The 19,557-nt window shown below is 39.2% G+C and overlaps 1 protein-coding gene across 2 annotated transcripts in view; it reads right to left on the reverse strand.

Annotated features, from left to right (window-relative positions):
* Nucleotides 1–19,199, reverse strand: part of GNAI1 (G protein subunit alpha i1) — an 82,662-nt gene extending 63,463 nt beyond the window's left edge. The window contains exon 1 of one of the 2 annotated variants that reach the window (XM_007982374.3): nt 18,739–19,199. In XM_007982374.3, the coding sequence (XP_007980565.1) occupies nt 18,739–18,856 (118 nt within the window). In that variant the 5' untranslated portion in view covers nt 18,857–19,199. Of the gene's footprint in view, nt 1–17,935; nt 17,960–18,738 lie in introns of those variants that run through there. The other variant, XM_007982375.3, reaches the window with a different exon arrangement.
* Between the last annotated feature and the right edge of the window lie 358 nt (nt 19,200–19,557).

Here is a 19,557-nt window from a genome sequence, read left to right on the forward strand (position 1 = left end):
GCAAATTCACGCAGAAGCTAAAAATACACCATTAACAAAATGTTTACAAGAACTCTATTAAACACAAGATATTATAACCATAAAATAACAATTGAAATAAAAGTGCACCTTCTATTTCTTTTCTGAATAAAAGTTAAATGGCCATGCACGGTGGCTCACACCAGTAATCCCAGCACTTGGGAAGGCCAAGGCAGGCAGACTACTTGAGTACAGGAGTTTGAGGCCAGCCTGGGCAACATGGTGAAACCCCGTCTCTACAAAAAAAATACAGAATTTAATTGGGTTTGGTGGTGAGTGCCTGTAGTCCCAGTTACTCGGGGGGCTAAGGCGGGAGGATCACTTGAGCCTGAGAGGTGGAGGCTGCAGTGAGCCGAGATCATGCATCTGCACTCCAGCCTGGGTGACAGAATGAGGTTGTCTCAAAAATAAATAAATAATTAATTAATTTAAAACATAATCAGTTCAGTGACTATATAAGCTGGATTTCCATAGAAATGTATGTAAATTGCCTGCCTGAAATATTTCTAGGAGTTACACTCAGAGACAAAAGTAGAAGTTACAGAAGACATAAAGATTAAGAAAACTAGGCAATCCCCAAAGTGCAGGAAAAAGAAAGTATCACTTTGTGTTACCTACATTTATTTTCTCCTTCTTGACTAAGGCACAATGGATGTTAACCTTCTTGATGACCTCAGGAAAAAAGTATTTTAGGGCCATGTTTCAGAACGTTAAGGCCATTAATACAAGTCCTCAAAGCAAACTCACCAGAAACACTCTCTTGTATATTTACACTATTTAAGCATTTCAGATGGAATAAGCATCCTACCCCAGCCACCCATGTCTTGTTTATTAACCACCTCACTGCTTTTCTCCTACTGTATTAGAGAAAAAATATCCCTGACATTATTCCAAGTTAACTTGTAGAATTGGAAATAGTTTTACTTCCAATTTGATAATTAGATAAATCAGTGTTCAAACGTACTTTAAAAGTTATTAGAGAAATACAAGCATTAACTACAGCTTATTAATTTTTAAGATGCACATTGTATAATCAAAACCAAGGACGTAAAACTACATTAAGGCTATATTAATGGGGAAAAAAAGAATACAAAGTTAAAATGAACCCTTTGATCCTTCTTGAAGACTATCTCTGACATGACAAGCTTGACTGATTTAACTGCCCTCTTGGAATCTCTACCACTATCATGCAGGGGCTGGTCTGTCAATGACAGGAATATTTTTACACTGTGACACATTATGATAAATTTAATATTTTAGTTACTTTGGTCAGTGGGAAAGTAATGATGTTAAAAAATCTTTCTGAAATATAAAAGTCTACATTCTTCGGTAAATACAGTGTATTAGATATAATTACCACTCTCTTCAAAGATTCAGGGTATTTAATTGCCTCGGGTTTTTTTTTTTTTAATAAATTTCACCTTTCATTTGAAATCTTTCAGCCATAAATAGTGTAGGCGTAAGAAATGAGACTGAATCCAACCCCAGATTATATCCTTAAGTTGATTTCTTTAACCCCTTTTTGTAAAAACAAAACACCAACCTATTTCGATGGATATGTATGACTTAGTCTCCCCTTTTAAATTATCTAGTTAAAACACCTGTTGGGTATATCAGTTAATAATGGTGTTGTAGTTATTAATTCTTTCAACATAAGATATAATTGTTCACTAAGTTATTCAACAGATATTTACTTTGACCAGGCCCTGTCTCCCTAATAGAGGGAAAAATACCATTTAATTGCATAATTGCAAATGCGCACATGAAATAACATAAGGAAAGAAGCGTAAGAGAGGACTGAGAGGCAGTATACAAGGAGACAACACCCAGCCTGGCCACTTACTAGCAGTATGTCTTAGGCAGATTCCTTATCTATCAAAACCTCAATTTCCTGCTTTGTAACATGAGATTAATACAACCTAACACCTTAGTTCTAGCAAACTGAAAGAAATAGGGTATATTTAAAAAAATGAAAAGAGGCCATGAAAGGAGAATAAAGTGAAAAAATTAAAAATAAACATGTGAACTTCATATTCTTCCTTGTGCCCTTTAATAGCTGAAGGGCTATGCATTAACAGGTCTGAACTTGAAATTCAGATGTCTCCCAATACAAGCTCAAATCACACCCCCTAGCATTTATCCCTCCCGTAAATAATGTTTCCTTGGTTTCTTTTGCCACTAAACCCCCCAAGGGCAGGATCTATGTATGATATATGTTTGGATCCACACAACCTTTGACACAGCCCATAGCAGACAACAGCTAATATTAAATCTGCACTTAGGCATTAGGAAGTTAGAGGCAGATGTATTTTTTTCATGTAGTAATGCAGCCACTTGGTGGGGAACACTACTGAGCCTTTTCATTCATGAAGATGCTTCACTGAGGCATTTATTCTACTGGAGGTGGGAGCACCCCAGGAATGAGGACTTTGCAATTAGAGAAAGAGGACGCAAGAATTAAGACATCTTGTGGCATTTGATAGTAGGCATGCCACATGTGAAAGCAGTTTATAGCTGACTGACATCACAACCAGCAGAGAACAAGTCATGTTAATGACAACTCTACTGGTTTGTGGTTATCTGTGTAATTTTTTTTTTTTTTTTTTTTTTGGCTTTGTGGCTATCTAGAAGTGAGAAACATTTTTATACCTAATTATATGTTTTCATAGTTTTATACATTGAAATGATTTTGCAATACATTTAAATCAACATTAGGAACCCATAAGAATTGTTTTATTAGGGATCCAGATACTAATCAACTTTGAGAAAAGTTCTCCCAAACTCTGCTCATGAACATGCCTGGGCAGGACTGGAAACAGGTAAGGGTAGAAGGGCACTCCCTGAGACAGGAACAACATAAGCAAGGTTATCAAGATGGGAAAGCAGGGGAAGTTCTCACACTGTGGCAACGGAGAATCATGGGAAATATGGAAATGCAGGGTGGAAGCCAAACCACCCAGGCTCCTGAATTCCATGCTAATAAACAGAACAATATTCTGTAAATAACCAGAGCTACTGACGACTTCTGGCCAGTTACTGATACAATCAAAGCTGTCATTCTGGAGGACTGATATAGACTGAAGGGTGGGAAGTACGCAGGGAGGAAAACCAGGTAAGAGGACATTACAAAAGACTAACTTGTGTAAAAATGGAAAAACGGAGGATGATGGATGGACAATGCAATGCAATAAGGAGTAAACAAGGCTTGGGAAATAACTGGATGTGAAATCACAGGAAAATATGCCAAAATTGAGATGAATTAGCCTACGATAACAAAAGTCCTGTTTATTTACGAAATATTTCAGTCATATAAAAATATCCAGAAAACAAGATAATAAACATCTCTGTGTCCAGCATCCGGCTTGAGAATTAAAACACTGCAGTACCCTGGATGCATCCTCCTGATCCAATTCCCTCTCCGCCTCCTCAGAGGTAACCAGCACTCTGAATTTGATGTTTATCCTCTCCTTGCATTTATTTACACTCTTTCTTTATGTATTTGTACCTATAAACATATGGCATAGTTCTGAGGATTTTTTTAACTTTATACGAATGTGTCATAAAGCATATCACTTTACAAAACACATATTTAACTTAGCACTGTTATTGAGATTTATCATACATTCACTTTCTCTGTATAGTACTTCATTTGTATAGTTCTAACACAGTATTTCACTTTCAGTATATACCCTCATTTATTTATTCATTCCTGCTCACATATTTATTTACTCCTATTCACTCCTGATGATTAACAATTTAGTTCTTTTGAAATTTTGCTATTACTAACAATGTTGTAGTAATTATTTTTCCTGGTACATGTACAACACTTTCTCTGGAATCCATACCTAGGAATGGGATTATCAACTCAAACGTATGTATACCTTTACTAAGTATTGATAAAGCTTTACCCAAAATTGTTTTACCAACTGATGCTTCCAACCAAGAGTACATTTAAGCTGTCAAGTCAACATCTGGTATTGTCCGGTTCTGAGGGCATCTCACTGTAACCTGAACTTCCATGAAAACAGGTGGTATACAGATGGTATGCTGTTTGGTCCCACTTGGTTTAGGGTATGTAGGTCTTCAATGCTAACATGAATTAATCAGTCTTGTCTATCGTAGTTTCCATTTTTTCTACTCGTGTAACAAATTCTTCTCTACTTTAGTTTGTACATCCTGAAGGCATATAAAATTAAGTGAATTTTAAAATGCCTTGTTAAAACCACTCAAGGAATAGTTATATGGGCCAACAATTTAAGGCTTTCTAAATCCTCTCATTAACAAGAAGCAAAACAATCTATCCAGGTGAAAAAGTAACAAGATCAAAAAGTACATGGGGAAGAGGGAATATACAAACACGCAAGGTATTACAAGACAGGTTCTGATGAATCTCAAAATGGAGCACATTAACTTCTTTAGAGTATATAGTCCTTCTACTGCCCCTCAGCAAATTTAACTTCTTCAGAGTATATAGTCCTTCTACTGCCCCTCAGCAAATTTAACTTCTTCAGAGTATATAGTCCTTCTACTGCCCCTCAGCAAATATAACTTCTTTAGAGTATATAGTCCTTCTACTGCCCCTCAGCAAATCCAAAATTGCAGATTACAGCAACAATGGGAAGCCATTTTTACCCATCAAGTTAGTGCAGATAATTACAAGAACACTCAATGCTGACAAGGGTAAGGTGAAACACAGCAGCTTCACATGCCTCCTGTAGGGACAGAAACTGGACCATTTAGGAGGAGAAAATCTATATCTATACACATCATAAGCCTTAAAATGGTTCAAAACTATTAACCCAGTAATTTAAGGAAATAATTAGGAATACAGGCAATGATACATGCATAAAATTTGACAATTCCAGCACAGTACATGACTGTAAAAGTAGGAAACATCAATTATCAACATTAGTGTGATTAAATAAATTATGTAATATCTGTAAAATATTATGTAGCTACTAAAGTTGGGATTTACAGAAAATTTTTAATAAGTAAATACTGAAGCCAGAAAAAGTGTAAACTTACATTTGCAATACCTCAACCATTCAAAATATATTGAGAAAAGAAATGTACTCAAATGTTTGCTTCCCTAAATGTCCACAGTATAGCTGTAATACTTTATATATAGAGAAGCAGCATTTGAAAACAGTTAAATACCAGAACAAAAGAAAGCAATTCCTGTATTTTCCCTACACCGATACTGCATATAATTAAGACCACTGAGACTGCATTGGTATTAGTAATACCACAGATCAATCTCAAGACTCAACACCTCAAAATACGTGGGAAATATATTACAAGGAAGTTATAACTATATTTTTACCTCAAAAGATCTATCAAATAAACTGGAGATATTAGTTGTAAACATCCACATAATATTTAGTTATTAAAACTATCATAAATCTAAATAGCTAATCCTAACTATCAGAAATAAAGACAAACCTTTATACTAAATCATTTCTAGAATACAACCATTCAATTCTAAAACATTAAAGTTTGGTTCTCAACTTATTTATCCATGGATATGAACCCATTCTAGAAATTCTTCAAACTGGTTTTTAGCTTATACTTTTAAAAGTTAAGTTGCTTATATGACAAAATCATTCAGATGCTCTAATTTTCTAAGTTTTTTGTTTTGTTTTAATTTTAAAATAACATTTTTTTTCACTGATGGACATAAACATCAACATATACCCAAATACAATGCAAAATCTACACAATTCTATGAATTACAAAGCCTAAGTCCTACCGATTCTCCAAAGGGGACCACTATTAAGATCTTTTTGAGAGTTTTGTATTTTTCAGAATTGCTCTTTCTATACTACTTTTTAAATTACAGTTCAAGTTATTTCAGATGGGACTGCTAAGTCTACAATGGACATTTGTCAGCTGACAACCTTCCAGAGAATTAATTCTAAAAATCCAAGCATCACCATGTGCACAGTACGAATTACTGTGGAGTCCATTTACTTAGTGCTTAGCTCTGAAAGTCTAAAATAGTTTTTGGCAAAAAGCAGTAAAACTCAACTTGACCTATAAACTGCATTCATCTAAAACATCGTTAAGATGATTTACTACAGAGGCATATTAAGACAAATGAGAGAGTAAACCTACAGCCCAGTTTTTATATTTAAACATAACAACAACAACAACAAAACATATTGTTTCACCTAATGGTGAAATGTTCCAATAATGTGTTATGTACTTTAATATATCAGCTTCCCAAAGACTTCCATTCCCACATATTTAGAAAATGCAGGCCATAGAACTGGCATTCTATAAATATTTGTTGAATGAATTTACACGTTTCATAAGAACCAGATGTCATAACTGCAACTAAGCCCAACCAGCAAATGATACTATGATGAAAGCAGAAGCTATAGAACACACGCTGTAATCACAAAATAGTTCTTATTTTGCAATTACTTATCACTAAACATGAAGGATAGTTTTCTAAGATCAAAACTCCCTTTTAAAAGTAATGGAAATCATGTTGTATGCACCACCTACAGATCAGAAGAGCTGAAGTGATAGGAAAGCAGCATGATTATTTCAAGTCCAATGACTGTAAACTTAACCAGAGTTGGCAACTGTCTCAGTCAGTGAAGCCTGCTATAACAGAAAACTACACTGGGTGGCTTCAACAACAAACATGTATTTCTCACAGGTCAAGAAGCTGGAGATCACATCAGGGGGGCCAGACTGGTGTGTTTCTCGGTGAGGGCCCTCACTGAGTTATGTCTCATACGGTCTTGGTACATACATACTTCTTGGTACAAGCGAGAGAGCTCCTGTGTCTTTTTTTAAGAAATAAAGACACTAATCTCATCATGAAGGACCAGCCCTCATGACCTAATCTAAGCTTAATTACTTCCCAAAAGCCCCATCTCCGAATACTATCATATTGGGGCTTAGGGTTTCGACATGTGAATTTCAGGGGCACACAAACATTCAGTCTGCACCAGCAACTACATTTATTCATGACAAAGGAGTTTTGTCACAAACATTACCAGAGGAAAACAGTCAGAGAAACATTATTATTGGGGCTCTTTCAGCCTGACCTGAATAATCGTATCATCAAAAGAACTCCACTTAAAAAACTCTTGCCAAATCACAAAAGATTCATTATAACTAATTATAGTTTTTGGTCATTCCTAAGGAAGTGGATGTTTCCATGTAAGATGATACCAAATGGTTTCTCTCAAAATGCACTACTAAAACAAGTTTCTAGACTAACATTAGAAGAAGTTTAACTATAAAACAGCAATAATAAGAAGTGTGATATATGTGTATGCATGTACGTGTGAATATCTGAAACATGAATGTTTACGCTGTGCAAGGCACTGTTTTAAATACTTTACTGATAAAGTGATAGTTTTCATGAATGTGGCAAAGGCCAGATAAGACGTGAGAGATGCTTATGAAATGGATAAACGGAAAAGAACCAGAGAAGATCACCTCCTCTAGGACGGTGAGATGGACTGGACTGTGGCTCAGCAATACAAGCACCCCAGGAACCTGTGAGAAATGCAGTATCTCAGGCCCCACCCCAGACCTACTCAATGAGAATCTGCATTTTGAAAGTTTCAAAATTACTTCTATGCATAGTAAAGTTTAACTTTAAAAAGAACGAGCTCTAAAAAAATAAGGTCAGCACATGGATTGCAGCAAGGGCATACAGTAGGAATAACTGTGGGAAAAAAAACCACAAAAACCTAACTTCAGAGCCAGACACAATAGAGAATGTAATATGAGAAATTCTTGAAAATTATTAAAGTGCTTTTTTTCTCTTTTGCATTTACATGAATAATGGGAGAAGAGGCAGACACTGGTGACATCCAGACAAAAATGGAAGAGTACAAGTGGCTTACTTTCCTAGGCATCCTGTGACAGAGCCTGCAAGCTTGGGAGCTATAGGGCATTCAGTTAGGAGCAACTGCAGAAGGCAGATGGGGAAAAGAGAGGCAGAGTCAGACCGGTATCTTAATCTCCTCTCTGGGCCAAAGTTGAATTGTATGTCAGAGACGATGAAGAAACTGCTAAAGGCAGGGTGATCTGTTTGGGTTAAGAAAGTCTCCTAGGCAGCAACACGTATCCAAGCAGTATGATGAATTGTGGCTAAGCAGAGGGAATGCCTGAGCTGACCTTTCCCCAACACCATGGGACCTCTGTGGAATGTATGCAACATATAATTTTCCTGATGCTTGAGATAACCAGGGAAGGCAAAGCATTCGAAACAGCTGAGAACCTGGCTACCTCATACTGACTCTACAGGAAAGGGCTGCCTGGGAAAAACCAAGTAAGAAGGCCACAGCATCCACGAGATGGAAAGGAAAACTGCAGCCAAGGCAGGGTGTACAAGATTCACACAGACAATGTACTACTTAATACATGTTCACAAATAAAAAATTACAAGAGGACACAATTTACCGCGAGGCAGAGTCAAGACACCAGAAATAACTGAAGCTCAAGAACTTCAAAAACAGACTATGAAATAGGTACAGTATAATGAAAATGGCTTTGAAAAAGCCAGAAAATAAAGTACAATAACGGACACTTTTTCAAGCTAAAGATGAGAAATGGTTTTTTTTTTTTTTTTTTTTTTTTTTTGAGACGGAGTCTCGCTCTGTCTCCCAGGCTGGAGTGCAGTGGCCGGATCTCAGCTCACTGCAAGCTCCGCCTCCCGGGTTTACGCCATTCTCCTGCCTCAGCCTCCCGAGTAGCTGGGACTACAGGCGCCCGCCACCTCGCCCGGCTAATTTTTTGTATTTTTAGTAGAGACGGGGTTTCACCGTGTTCGCCAGGATGGTCTCGATCTCCTGACCTCGTGATCCGCCCATCTCAGAAATGGTTTTTACACATAGAAATTTCACCACTAAAATGTAAAGCTCAATATATCAATAGGCAGATTAGTTATTAGCAACTGGATAAAAATGAACCTAGAAAATGTGTAAGTAGCACAAAAAGATAAAAACCACAAACAAGTTACAAATAAGTTCGAATGAGAAGCCCGACCTTCATACAAAAGGAATTCCAGAAGGAGAGAAGTACACAGGAACAGACACCACATTACCTCTTTAAAAAGTATACAGATTGATACAGATTGACAAGGTTACATGACTGCCTATTTCTCAATACTTCTGTATCAATCAGAAAGTCAATAATTTAAAGCAGAAAGTAATTCAAAGAGTGACTAGAAAGTGAAAAAGGAAAAATATGAATGCTGCCTATTTTTCTGAATATTCTGAAAAGTTTAAATTAAAAAACAATAGACTAAAAAGTACTTAAGGGGTGTATTACTTGGATTTTATCACTTTTAAAGCTAGGCATGACTTGAGACCAGGACACAGGAGTCTTTAAAGCAGTGTGAAGACGCCAGAGAATCAGGTGGATGGAAAAAGGTGCTAGAGGCAAGTGCACAGTGTTGGTCTTGAATTAGAGGAGCACCGTCTTATAGTCCCAGCAACTTCACTGACCAGCATTACTTTTTACAGTAACAAAATAACCCTTGCATACATTTCTTGATCTGATTGCTGATTAATGTGCTCAGTTTGTGAAAATGTAAGTGAGCTGGTACACACGGACCAATTTTAAGCTATACTGAAATAAATGTAATTCTTGGAATTAGATTAACTTTGGAACCATATAAGAAGGCAGTTTTCTTTTAACTCCTACTACATTATATTGATTTTAATTGTAGGTTTACTTACAAGTTCCATCCCTCTTTTGTTCTTCTTTTATGAAGAACAAAATTAATAAGCCTTCAGCAGCAGCTGTCAAATAAGATTTATGTGCCCAAACAAGAAAAATACATAATACAGATTACTTACTAGAAAAAATTCTGGACTGTACTTTAGTGAGGCAAGGGTAACAGGAGGAGTTTCATACAATTCAAGACGTAAGTCTTAAGGAACTCCTTTTACAATTCGTTAAAAGGCACAAATACTATCACAGATTCAATGATTCACTGTTTCTCTACCAAGGTTACCACCACTTTTCAAGAGATGCTTCTCCTAAAAGTAAATCCATGATAATCCTGGAGTTCTATCTGGAATCTCTTTGAGTCAACAGTACAGAAAGTTGTCATAAATTCCTCTGAGAAATGGCACCATCTTTTGAATGAACTCAATGTTTCATAATTTACACGAACAGCTTTATTTTCCAAAAAAAAAAAAAAAAGTTTGCAAGAAATCACTAATTCTAAAAATGAATAATAAAATGAAGAGAAAATTACTTTTATAACATTTGTAAAGTCTTCTGATTACTTAAAGTGCATTCTCTATAGAATTCTTAACACAGCACAGATATTTACCTGGTCTAATCCCAGTAAGGAGGCTGTTAAGATAAATCCAAGTCCCTCAAGGAAGTTATGGTGGGATTAGAAACTAATGTTTAAAACTGAATTTATACTTCTTGAAGTCTTCACTATATATACATATACATGTACACACACACACACACACACACACCCTTGCTAAGAAAAGCCAATAAAAAGAATTTAATGTCTATGACCATAAACAGATGAAACTGCAAGGGAGGGCTGATTCCAGAGAGTTTCTAAAGTGTTTATAATAATAGCCTATAATTATTAAGAACGTATGTACCATGTAGTATTCTACGTACTTCAGATGCATTAGCTGACTTTGTCCCTAGCCCTATGAAGCAGATATATTTATTATCCAGCATTTATAGAAGAAAACACCAAAGCTTAAAAAATTTGGTAACTTGCCCAAGATCTCATGGGAAACCTTTTACCAACAGAGTTCGAAGTCGACTCCCTTTTCCTATCTGGAAAGTCTTTCTACAGAGCTAAATAAACCTTGGAGGGGAAAAAAATTCCTTAGACATGGAAAATGTTTGAAAACTAAATTCATACATAGCAAAGTCTCTTCTAAATTATAAGTTTCCATACAACACAAAGCTTATAACCAATCGGGGTTAAATAGCAGGTTCAGAAATACACGAAGGAAACTGACAGATTTATAACCAAAGTAGTATCTGAGAGGCAGGCTACCTCCGCCTCCGCCCAGCAAGATCAACAATGAAGTCCCAATACTGACACTCACCTCCCCTACCTAGTATCTATTTTATTCTTTTTCTTCCCCATTTGACATTCTGAGGACTTAATTTTTATGTATATATTGTACTTCCCCAAGTAGACCGTAAATTCTCTTAAGGATCTGGGAAGGCTAAAGCGTAATTGGACATGAAAAGCATAGAACACACTTTACAAATGTTACCAGTGACCATTCTCACCACATGAGAACAAGCAAGACATAAAGAAGAGACTGGTGGTGAGCTTCTGAGCAGCCTGCTGGCTCCTGAAAGCTGAGGTTTACTAGATACACATCATCCAGCATGAAATATAGAGTTGTGAGTATATATTAAATGTCTCATTGCAATAGTGTATGCATTTTAAGAAAAAATCTAAATAACACGTGAAGCAGCAAGGCAACAATACTGTTAAAAACAAAGTTCCCAAAATATACAAATATGAAAATCACATTTCACTCTACCACTTATTTACCAAGAATCATATTTTTTTGATCACGTAACAAGATGGTACCCAAAATTAATTTGCTTTTTAGAACTGTTAGGAATAATGTAGTAGGTTTTCATTACTCTAATACAGCAAGATAGATAGATAGATAGATAACTCAAAATACCCAAAGCACAAAGAATATGTACCAATTTTTCCCTTTAAAAGAAAACTAGTCAAAATTAATATTCAACAATTTATCAATTCATTTAACCGACAATTATGAAATGGCTACTATGCACCATCCCATCAGGTGATAAGTCTGACAAGATTCATGTTCTGATGGGGCCAATGCCATAGAGAAAGGCAACAGACAATAAAAAATAAAAGTACAAGATGATTTCAATATTATTAGGAAGGGAGAGGAAGGAAGACTAATTTAGACTGGATGATCAGGAAAAACATCAATGAAGAAAAGACAAAGAAGAGCTTTATTCTTTCACGTTACGACCTGAGTAACACCATGGGTTCCATATGACATGTTAGAAACTGGTGCTTTTAGTGTTACCATGATAGTCACATAAATTATGAGGGACGGGAGAATGTAAAATTACAATCATTTTGCACTCTTAAAAGTTATATATATCAATGAAGATAATGGGAAGTGTGGTGCTGCTATAACACCTAAAAATGCAGAAATGAGCAACGGGCAGAGGCTGAAAGAATTTTGAGAAGCATAACAGAAAAAGTCTAGGTGGCCTTGACATACCGTTAGTAGAAATACGATGTTAATGTCTCTCCCAGTGTGGGCTCAGAAGGAAGTGAGGAGCCTGGTAGATGAAACATTATCATCTTAGAAAACATGTGAATTATCGTGAACACACCATTGCTAGATGCATGGACCTTAAATCTGCTGCTGCTGATGACTTGGAGGGGAAGAAAGGTGAAACATGTTATTAGAAACTAGAGGAAGGAGGATCCTTGTTATATACTGGCAGAAAGCTTAGCTGAATTAAGTCCAGCAGTTATATTGAAAGCAGACCTTATAAGCTATGAACCTGGACACTAAGATGAAGAGATTTCCAAGCAAAGTATTGAAGATGTGGCCGGATTCTTGTTTTTGTTTTTTCTTGCTGGTTACAGTAAAACGGGAGAGGAAAAAAGTGAAGTAAAAGAATATGAAATGAAATAATGTTGTCAGACCATCATAATTCCACAGGCAAGAAACAGGCTGATAAAAGTAATAAGCAGCATACAAGTGCTACCACCCTTGATTAGAAAAGAAGGATGACTCCCAAGAGTGGAGAAGTTCAGTACCCAGAGGGTGCAGCAAAGAGTCACAGAGAACTATCCCCAGCCCTTGAAACCTAAAGGAGTTTTGAAAGCGCTCAAAACTCGTGACTCCTTTTTTCTTTCCATTTAATGATAACTGACTCACCATATTCTGGGAGCAGATAACTTGTTTGCTAGTTTCACAGGTCCACAAACAGATAGGAATTTTGTCCCAGTATGGATTAAATCCAGAATCTCACCCATTCCTGAGTTAGATCAAGAGCCTAGTTGAGATTCTGCAGTCAGTTGTGGCTGTATTGGGTTGAGACTTTCGGAGATGTTGGGAGAGGGTGAATGCATTTTGCATGCAGGATGGACACCAACCTCTGGGAGCCAGAGGACTGACTGTGCTCGGCAAAATAATGGTCCCCAAAGATAAATATGTCCCAATCCACAAAACCTGTGAATATGTCACCTCACAGGGCAAAATGAATTTTGCAGATGTGATCTTGAGATGGGGCTATTAACTTGGATTATGTGGGTGGGCCCAATGTAATTACAAAGCTCCTTCCAAGTGAAAAGTGGAGGCAGGAGAGTGACGCTACATGAGAAAGACTCCACCAGCTATTGCTGGCTTTGAGATGGAGAAGGCACCATGAGCCAATGAAAGCAGGCAGCCTCTGAAGAGGTTGAAAAAGGCAAGGGAATGGATTCTCCTCTAGAATCTCCAGAAGAAAAGAAGCCCTATGGACAACCTGACTTTAGCCCAGTGAAAACCCTTCTTGGACTTCTAACCTCCACAACTGTATGACAATAAATTTTGCGTTAAGTCACTACATTTATGGTAATGAACATTCATTTTAAAATTATTTCTGCCCTATTTCCATTAAGGTTTTTAATTGGCACTAACAAGTTAGGACAGAAAGCAGTCCGAGCACTAAAACATTAGGTAGCGCTGACCTTAGTTCATGAGACTCAAATGGAGTCTGGGATCTGAACTTCACCGTGTCATACTCTGGGGAGTCATACATTGGTTAACGGCATGCCAGAACATGTGACCAAGAAATCTGCAAATACACTCAAATACACTCAGGTCTTCCCATGTGAATTTGTTGTACATAGAATTTTCCAAGGCAGTTAGAAATTTATTACAATTAAAAATTAAGGTTGTGATTGAATACACAATTTTTGTTTAAAAAATTACAGCAGTCTTTTTCAGGTTTAAATAACATCCATTAAATTCTGTAAGACAGGCATATTTCCTATCACTGAGACATTCAACAAGAGTCATACTTTTTATGCATCAGAAATTGGGGCCAAAAATAAAAATCAGAAAATGAGATCTACCTTTACAAAAAAAAAAAAAAATTGCAGGGCAAAATCCCGTAATTGCAACATAGCAGACCCTCCTCCAATGAATATCCATTATCATTTTCACAACTTTAATTTATCAAATATAATGACTGTGAAAAGCTCTTATAAATATGTAAAAAAAATCTTAAACCAAACAATTTGATTTTAGATGCCATGTGTTCACTGTGGTCATCACATAATTTACTATTCCTTTTTTGTTTACATAATTTGGCTGGGCAGTTATTTGCTCTCATTGATAATGAAAACAGCAGAGCAAAAAGTTTATATTCCAGCAAGATAATTTTACATAATTAAGAAGTCATTTTACACATGATAAAATAGAAGGGTTGTTACGAATTCAAAGAAAACCTACAAAAATTCTGTCTTTAAAGTGCTCACAGCAGTAGGAAAACAGGCTGGGCAGAAGGCTAACCACCATCAGAAATCAAGTGCAAATATGCTTTAACATATGCCAACAGTTTCTGTTTGGAGGAGAAGGGTGCCCTAAGGAAAAAGTATAAGGGTAGAGGGAAGCCAAGTCTAAAAGATTTTATTCTGCAGGAAACGGAAAAGTCAACAAAGGTTTTTGAGCAAGGAAGCAGCATGATACCTACAGTAGAAAGAACAGGCTAGAGAGAAAGACAAGAAGCAGGAAAGCCTACTGGAATTAGGCTGCCAGAGGCAAAGAAGGAATTGAACTATGAATATGAAAATGAAAAACGGAAGGTACAGAAAAAAATCACCAATTCCAAAACACACTCTTAAACCACCTGTGGCTTCTTATTAAAATAACTGCTAATATAAGGTACACCATGAGAGAGAAGCACACAACCCATACTGAAATACCGGGTCCATTTATTCAAGGAAATGGGCTTTCTGATATCTAAGATCCTAAACCAATTCTAAGAAAGTCAAAGCAATGAAAAATCAAAAGCCCTGCAATGCCAAAATTTCTCAACTAGGGGAAGTCACAGGGCAAGTTCAAAAGGAGTGAAGATTAAAGATGCAGCATCCCAAAGAGCTGGCAGGTGGTAGCAATATAAAAATATCCACCAAACAGAAGAAATCCAATCCCTCAGCTCATTTTCTCCTAAACCTGGAATATTTAAACCAAGCTAAAGGAGGAGATAAGGGTGTCGAATTTTGTATATGAGGGTGAGTGGAGCGGAAGGAAGGATAGTGAGGTGGAATAAAGGAGAATACTGCTCAAAGCTTTGGAAGAGAAAATTAATTGATGATCATTTATTTGTATATCATCTCTTATGTTCTCAAAACACATAAAACATTTAGTAAGTACCAGTAGTACACTACAGTTACCTACTGAAATAAAGCATAAGCTTAATCTTACTGCCCTTAGAAGGATGATAAATTAAAACATTCTCAAAGATATAATAAAAAATAATTTCCTCAACAAGTAGACATTATTATATTAAAAAAAATTTCATTATTACTTACTTCTTCAAAATAAGTTTCTGTATTAAGTATTGTCATCCTAATAAGCATAAAAACTAAACCAAAAAGACAAACAACCCAAACTCTGGCCTAATTTCCTTAGTGCCAATGATTAGATTAGGTCCTCTTTTTTTAAGGCCTAGTTCACTGCTCAGTATATTGAAATACTTCTGATTTAAATCATATAGACACTCAGTGCCAAAATCTTTACTAACAGTGTGCAAGTCTCATATCTAAATTACTCAGCCCCACTGTCTAAAATGACAATACATTCCTTAAGAAAAAAATACAATATATTTACAGACTGTCTTTAACGTACGTTAGAGCTTTTATGCCTTAAATTTAAAAAACATCATTTGATGAGAAAAACAGAATAAGTGAAAAGGAACAAGATCTGATGTAAATGGCTGTGATACTGGTTATACGTTACCTAGAAACGTTTTTACATTTCTAGTTGATTCTGTTGCTGTGTTTTACATGGAATTATTTCATTGAGCTGCTTATACATATGCTTTAAGGATTCAAAAAAGACCAAGGGTCACAATTCACTACTAAAGTCAAATTAGGAAAACAATGTCTTGAAACATTCCAAGAATTGAATTTCTGGAATAAGTAAGCCAGCATTCTGTTTACAGGACTAGGGTGCTGGAACTCTGGGCAAAAGGGTAGAGTAGACCGGGGATAAGACAGAGCAGAGTGCTGGGCCAGGAGGACAGCCAGGATTTCCAAAGAGGTAGGGAAAAGCAAAAGACCAAAGCTAGAAAAGACAGCCGAAAGAATTCAGTCACCTAGAGATTGCTAAAAATCATTCTGAAGTACTTCTAATGGTGCCAGTACTGGTTAAACGAAATAAGAATTCTGGTCAGGCGAGGTGGCTCACGCCTGTAATCCCAGGACTTTGGGAGGCCGAGGCGGGTGGATCACCTGAGGTCAGCCTGGCCAACATGGGGAAACCCGGTCTCTACTAAAAACACAAAATTAGCCAGGCATGGTGGCACGCACCCATAGTTCCAGCTACTCGGGAGGCTGAGGCAGGAGAATGGCTCGAACCAGGAGGTGAAGGTTGTTGTGAGCCGAGATTGGGCCACTGCACTCCAGCCTGGGCGACAGAGCAAGACTCCGTCTCAAAAAAAAAAAACAAAAACAAAAACAAAACAAATAAGAATTCCATAATTTCTCGTGAAAATAAGGCCTCTGCTACATCTCTCTCCGAACTCACTATGAAGACTATAAAGACTCACCTTCTGATTCTATATTATACCTTCAATTATATTTAAGTGTTAATCTAGAACAGTGGTCCTTAACTAAGGCTGTATTTTGCCCCCAGAGGACTTCTAGCAATATGTGGAAAAGCTTTTGGAGCTCATAGGTTGGGGGGTTGCTACTACCATCTAATGAGTGGAGGCCAAAGATGCTGCTGAACATCCTACAATGCACAAAAACAACCTGCACAACAGAGAATTTCCCGGCCCCAAATGCCAACCGTGCTAAGGTTAAGACACACTGATCTCTTCTGAACACAAGCAAAAGCCTCCTCCTGGGACCTTTATTCTAGTCCATCCCTAACAGTCACCTAATTAAAGGACAAAACACCACGACCAGATGATTCATTTCTCAATTGCTTTAAACATGGTGGATGGCTGGCTCAAACTAAGAGTCACACAGAAATACACTGAAACAACGTATCACACCAGGAGAGCAAAAACTGCAAGAAAAAAAACTTTTTAATCCTTTTATTTCATATCTATCTCACATTCAATTCACAAGAGAAGCAGATACAGTAACCTCCTCAAAACACAGTATTTCTTATTAATGTAAAAACTTAGGCAACAGCATTAACTGAGAAAGACTTATGTTGGGGGCGAGAGGGTGAAAAAAGCCACGCAGGTCTTTAAAATGCAAAGTTATTTCACAGTTTACTTGCAAAATGACTCAGATCATTATTACTTTTAGTCATGCCAACTTTGCTGCTCCCAAGCCTACTAGTAATGGAGAAAAAAAAACCACCATTTTTTCTGCAGTCATTAAACCAATGAAACAGAAGCTTACTGAAAACAGGTTTGTGCAACATTTCTTTTTTATTATAACTGGTATAAAAATAAAAGCAGTCCTTGGAAATGCAAATGAAGATTCTGAGAAATTTTTCATCTAAATACCTAAAGTGTGAGAAGAAAACATGCAAACAAAAGAAAACCCTAACTCACAAATCTTAACCTGTGACTATTTTCCTACTGCTTCCCTCAATGAAAACCCTGGTTTACTCTTTTTCATTTTCTTCCCCGTCAAACATTTGGAAAAGACCTCTACGTAGCGTTTCACGAACAGAACAGTGCGAAGAACAAATAAAAACCTTGCGTGTACCTGGCAAATCTCATTCATCAGAAACGGTGGCAGCGGAGGGAGAACCGTGTTGTCTGGCGTGACCCTCTCGCTCCTTTCACAGCAGTTTTCACCACTCGAGAGTCTGCCTTGCCTACTACTAAAGCAAAGCTTCCCAACCCCACTTGGGTGGCTTCCATGCCCCTACAGCAAGAAAAATCAAGCATCCAGCGCAGCCTTTCCCCAGCGCAGGCGGAATGTAATCGATGCTCCTTGACCACTTAAGGAGTCGCCATAGGAAGTTAACAGGAAAGACATTTCAGCTCCATCTCAGAGACCCCACAAAAGGTGCACTGATTTCACCAAACGTGGCACTCTGGGCATGAGAAAACCACAGTCGAAACACAACCCACACCTCACACGAAGAAGGGTTTTCCGGGAGGGGGCTGGGGACGGTGGGGGTGGTGGTTATTTTCTAGCCACGAATGCCCCTTCGTCTTTGTAAGGCTGAGCTAAACTTCAAAGCAAAGGGTTTCCACAGGACCCGCCGCCTCGGACTCGCGCCTGGGCTCTTTGCTGGGTCGCCGAAGGCATCCGAGAGAAGTGACGCGCCCGCCCCACCACGGGGAGTCCTCGCCCGCCGGGGCGGAGGGAGGCCGGGCACCCGGAGAGAAGGACCCGCCTCGGCTCCGCACCGCCTGACCCAGCTCCCGCTCGGAAGCCTCCTCGGGCGCTTCTTCCCCTTCCCTCCGGGTTTCCAAACGCCGAGGGCCGCGCAGCGGTCACCGCGGAGCGCCGCGCCCGGTCCCCCGCCGACCCGGGGTCCCCGACCCGGCCGCCCTTACCAAGCAGCAGCAGCTTGACCTCGCGCGCCGCCTTCTCGCCGTCCTCGCGGAGGTTGCGGTCGATCATCTTACTCCGCTCCACCGCCGCCTTGTCCTCGGCGCTCAGCGTGCAGCCCATGTTGCCGAGAGCGAGAGCCTGCCGCCGCTCCCTCCGCGCCCCAGTGCGGGCTCCAAGCACAGGGGAATCCTTTCTCTCTCCGAGCGGGCGTTCGAACGCCTCCCGACGGGGGCCACGCCACCCCCACCACTTCCTAAGCGGAGTCGAGAGAGACGCCGTCCGCAGAGGGGCAGACAGCAACGCGCGGCTGTTCCTCACGGCCAGGCTCTGCTTCTCGGTGCGGCTCAGCGCCCCCAAGTCCCCGGTTTGGGGTTTTGAAGCTCTGGGTACAGTGGCAGCTGCCCTCCCGCCGGTGGCCGCGCCGCAGCCTCGCCAAGCCCAGCCGAGCTCGGCCTCCGCGCGCCGCCGCGGCCCCGCCCCTGCCCGCCCCTCCCACCACCCCGCGACCACTCCCAGAGCGCGCGCCCGCGCACGTGCCCTTGGACAGCGCCCCCTCGGAGGGGCGCGCGCGCCCCCCGGCCCCCTACCGCGGCGCCGCGACACCCCCGAGGGCCCGGCGCCCCCTGGCAGCGTCCCCGGAGCGCAACACTGCCCCGCGGGCCTGTGTCCTTCTGCCCTGGGCGGGAGTGGGGTAATTTCTTTCCGTTTACTCACACCGAGGGAGCTGTGCGTACCTGCCCCTTCGGGTAGGGGTGGGAGAGCTGCCAAAGTTGCCGAAAAAAGCCAGTTCTGGGCGTTTGAGCATGCCCAGCGCCGGCAGC

This window comes from Chlorocebus sabaeus, chromosome 21, assembly GCF_047675955.1.
Source record: "Chlorocebus sabaeus isolate Y175 chromosome 21, mChlSab1.0.hap1, whole genome shotgun sequence".
Taxonomy (NCBI): Eukaryota; Metazoa; Chordata; class Mammalia; order Primates; family Cercopithecidae; genus Chlorocebus; species Chlorocebus sabaeus.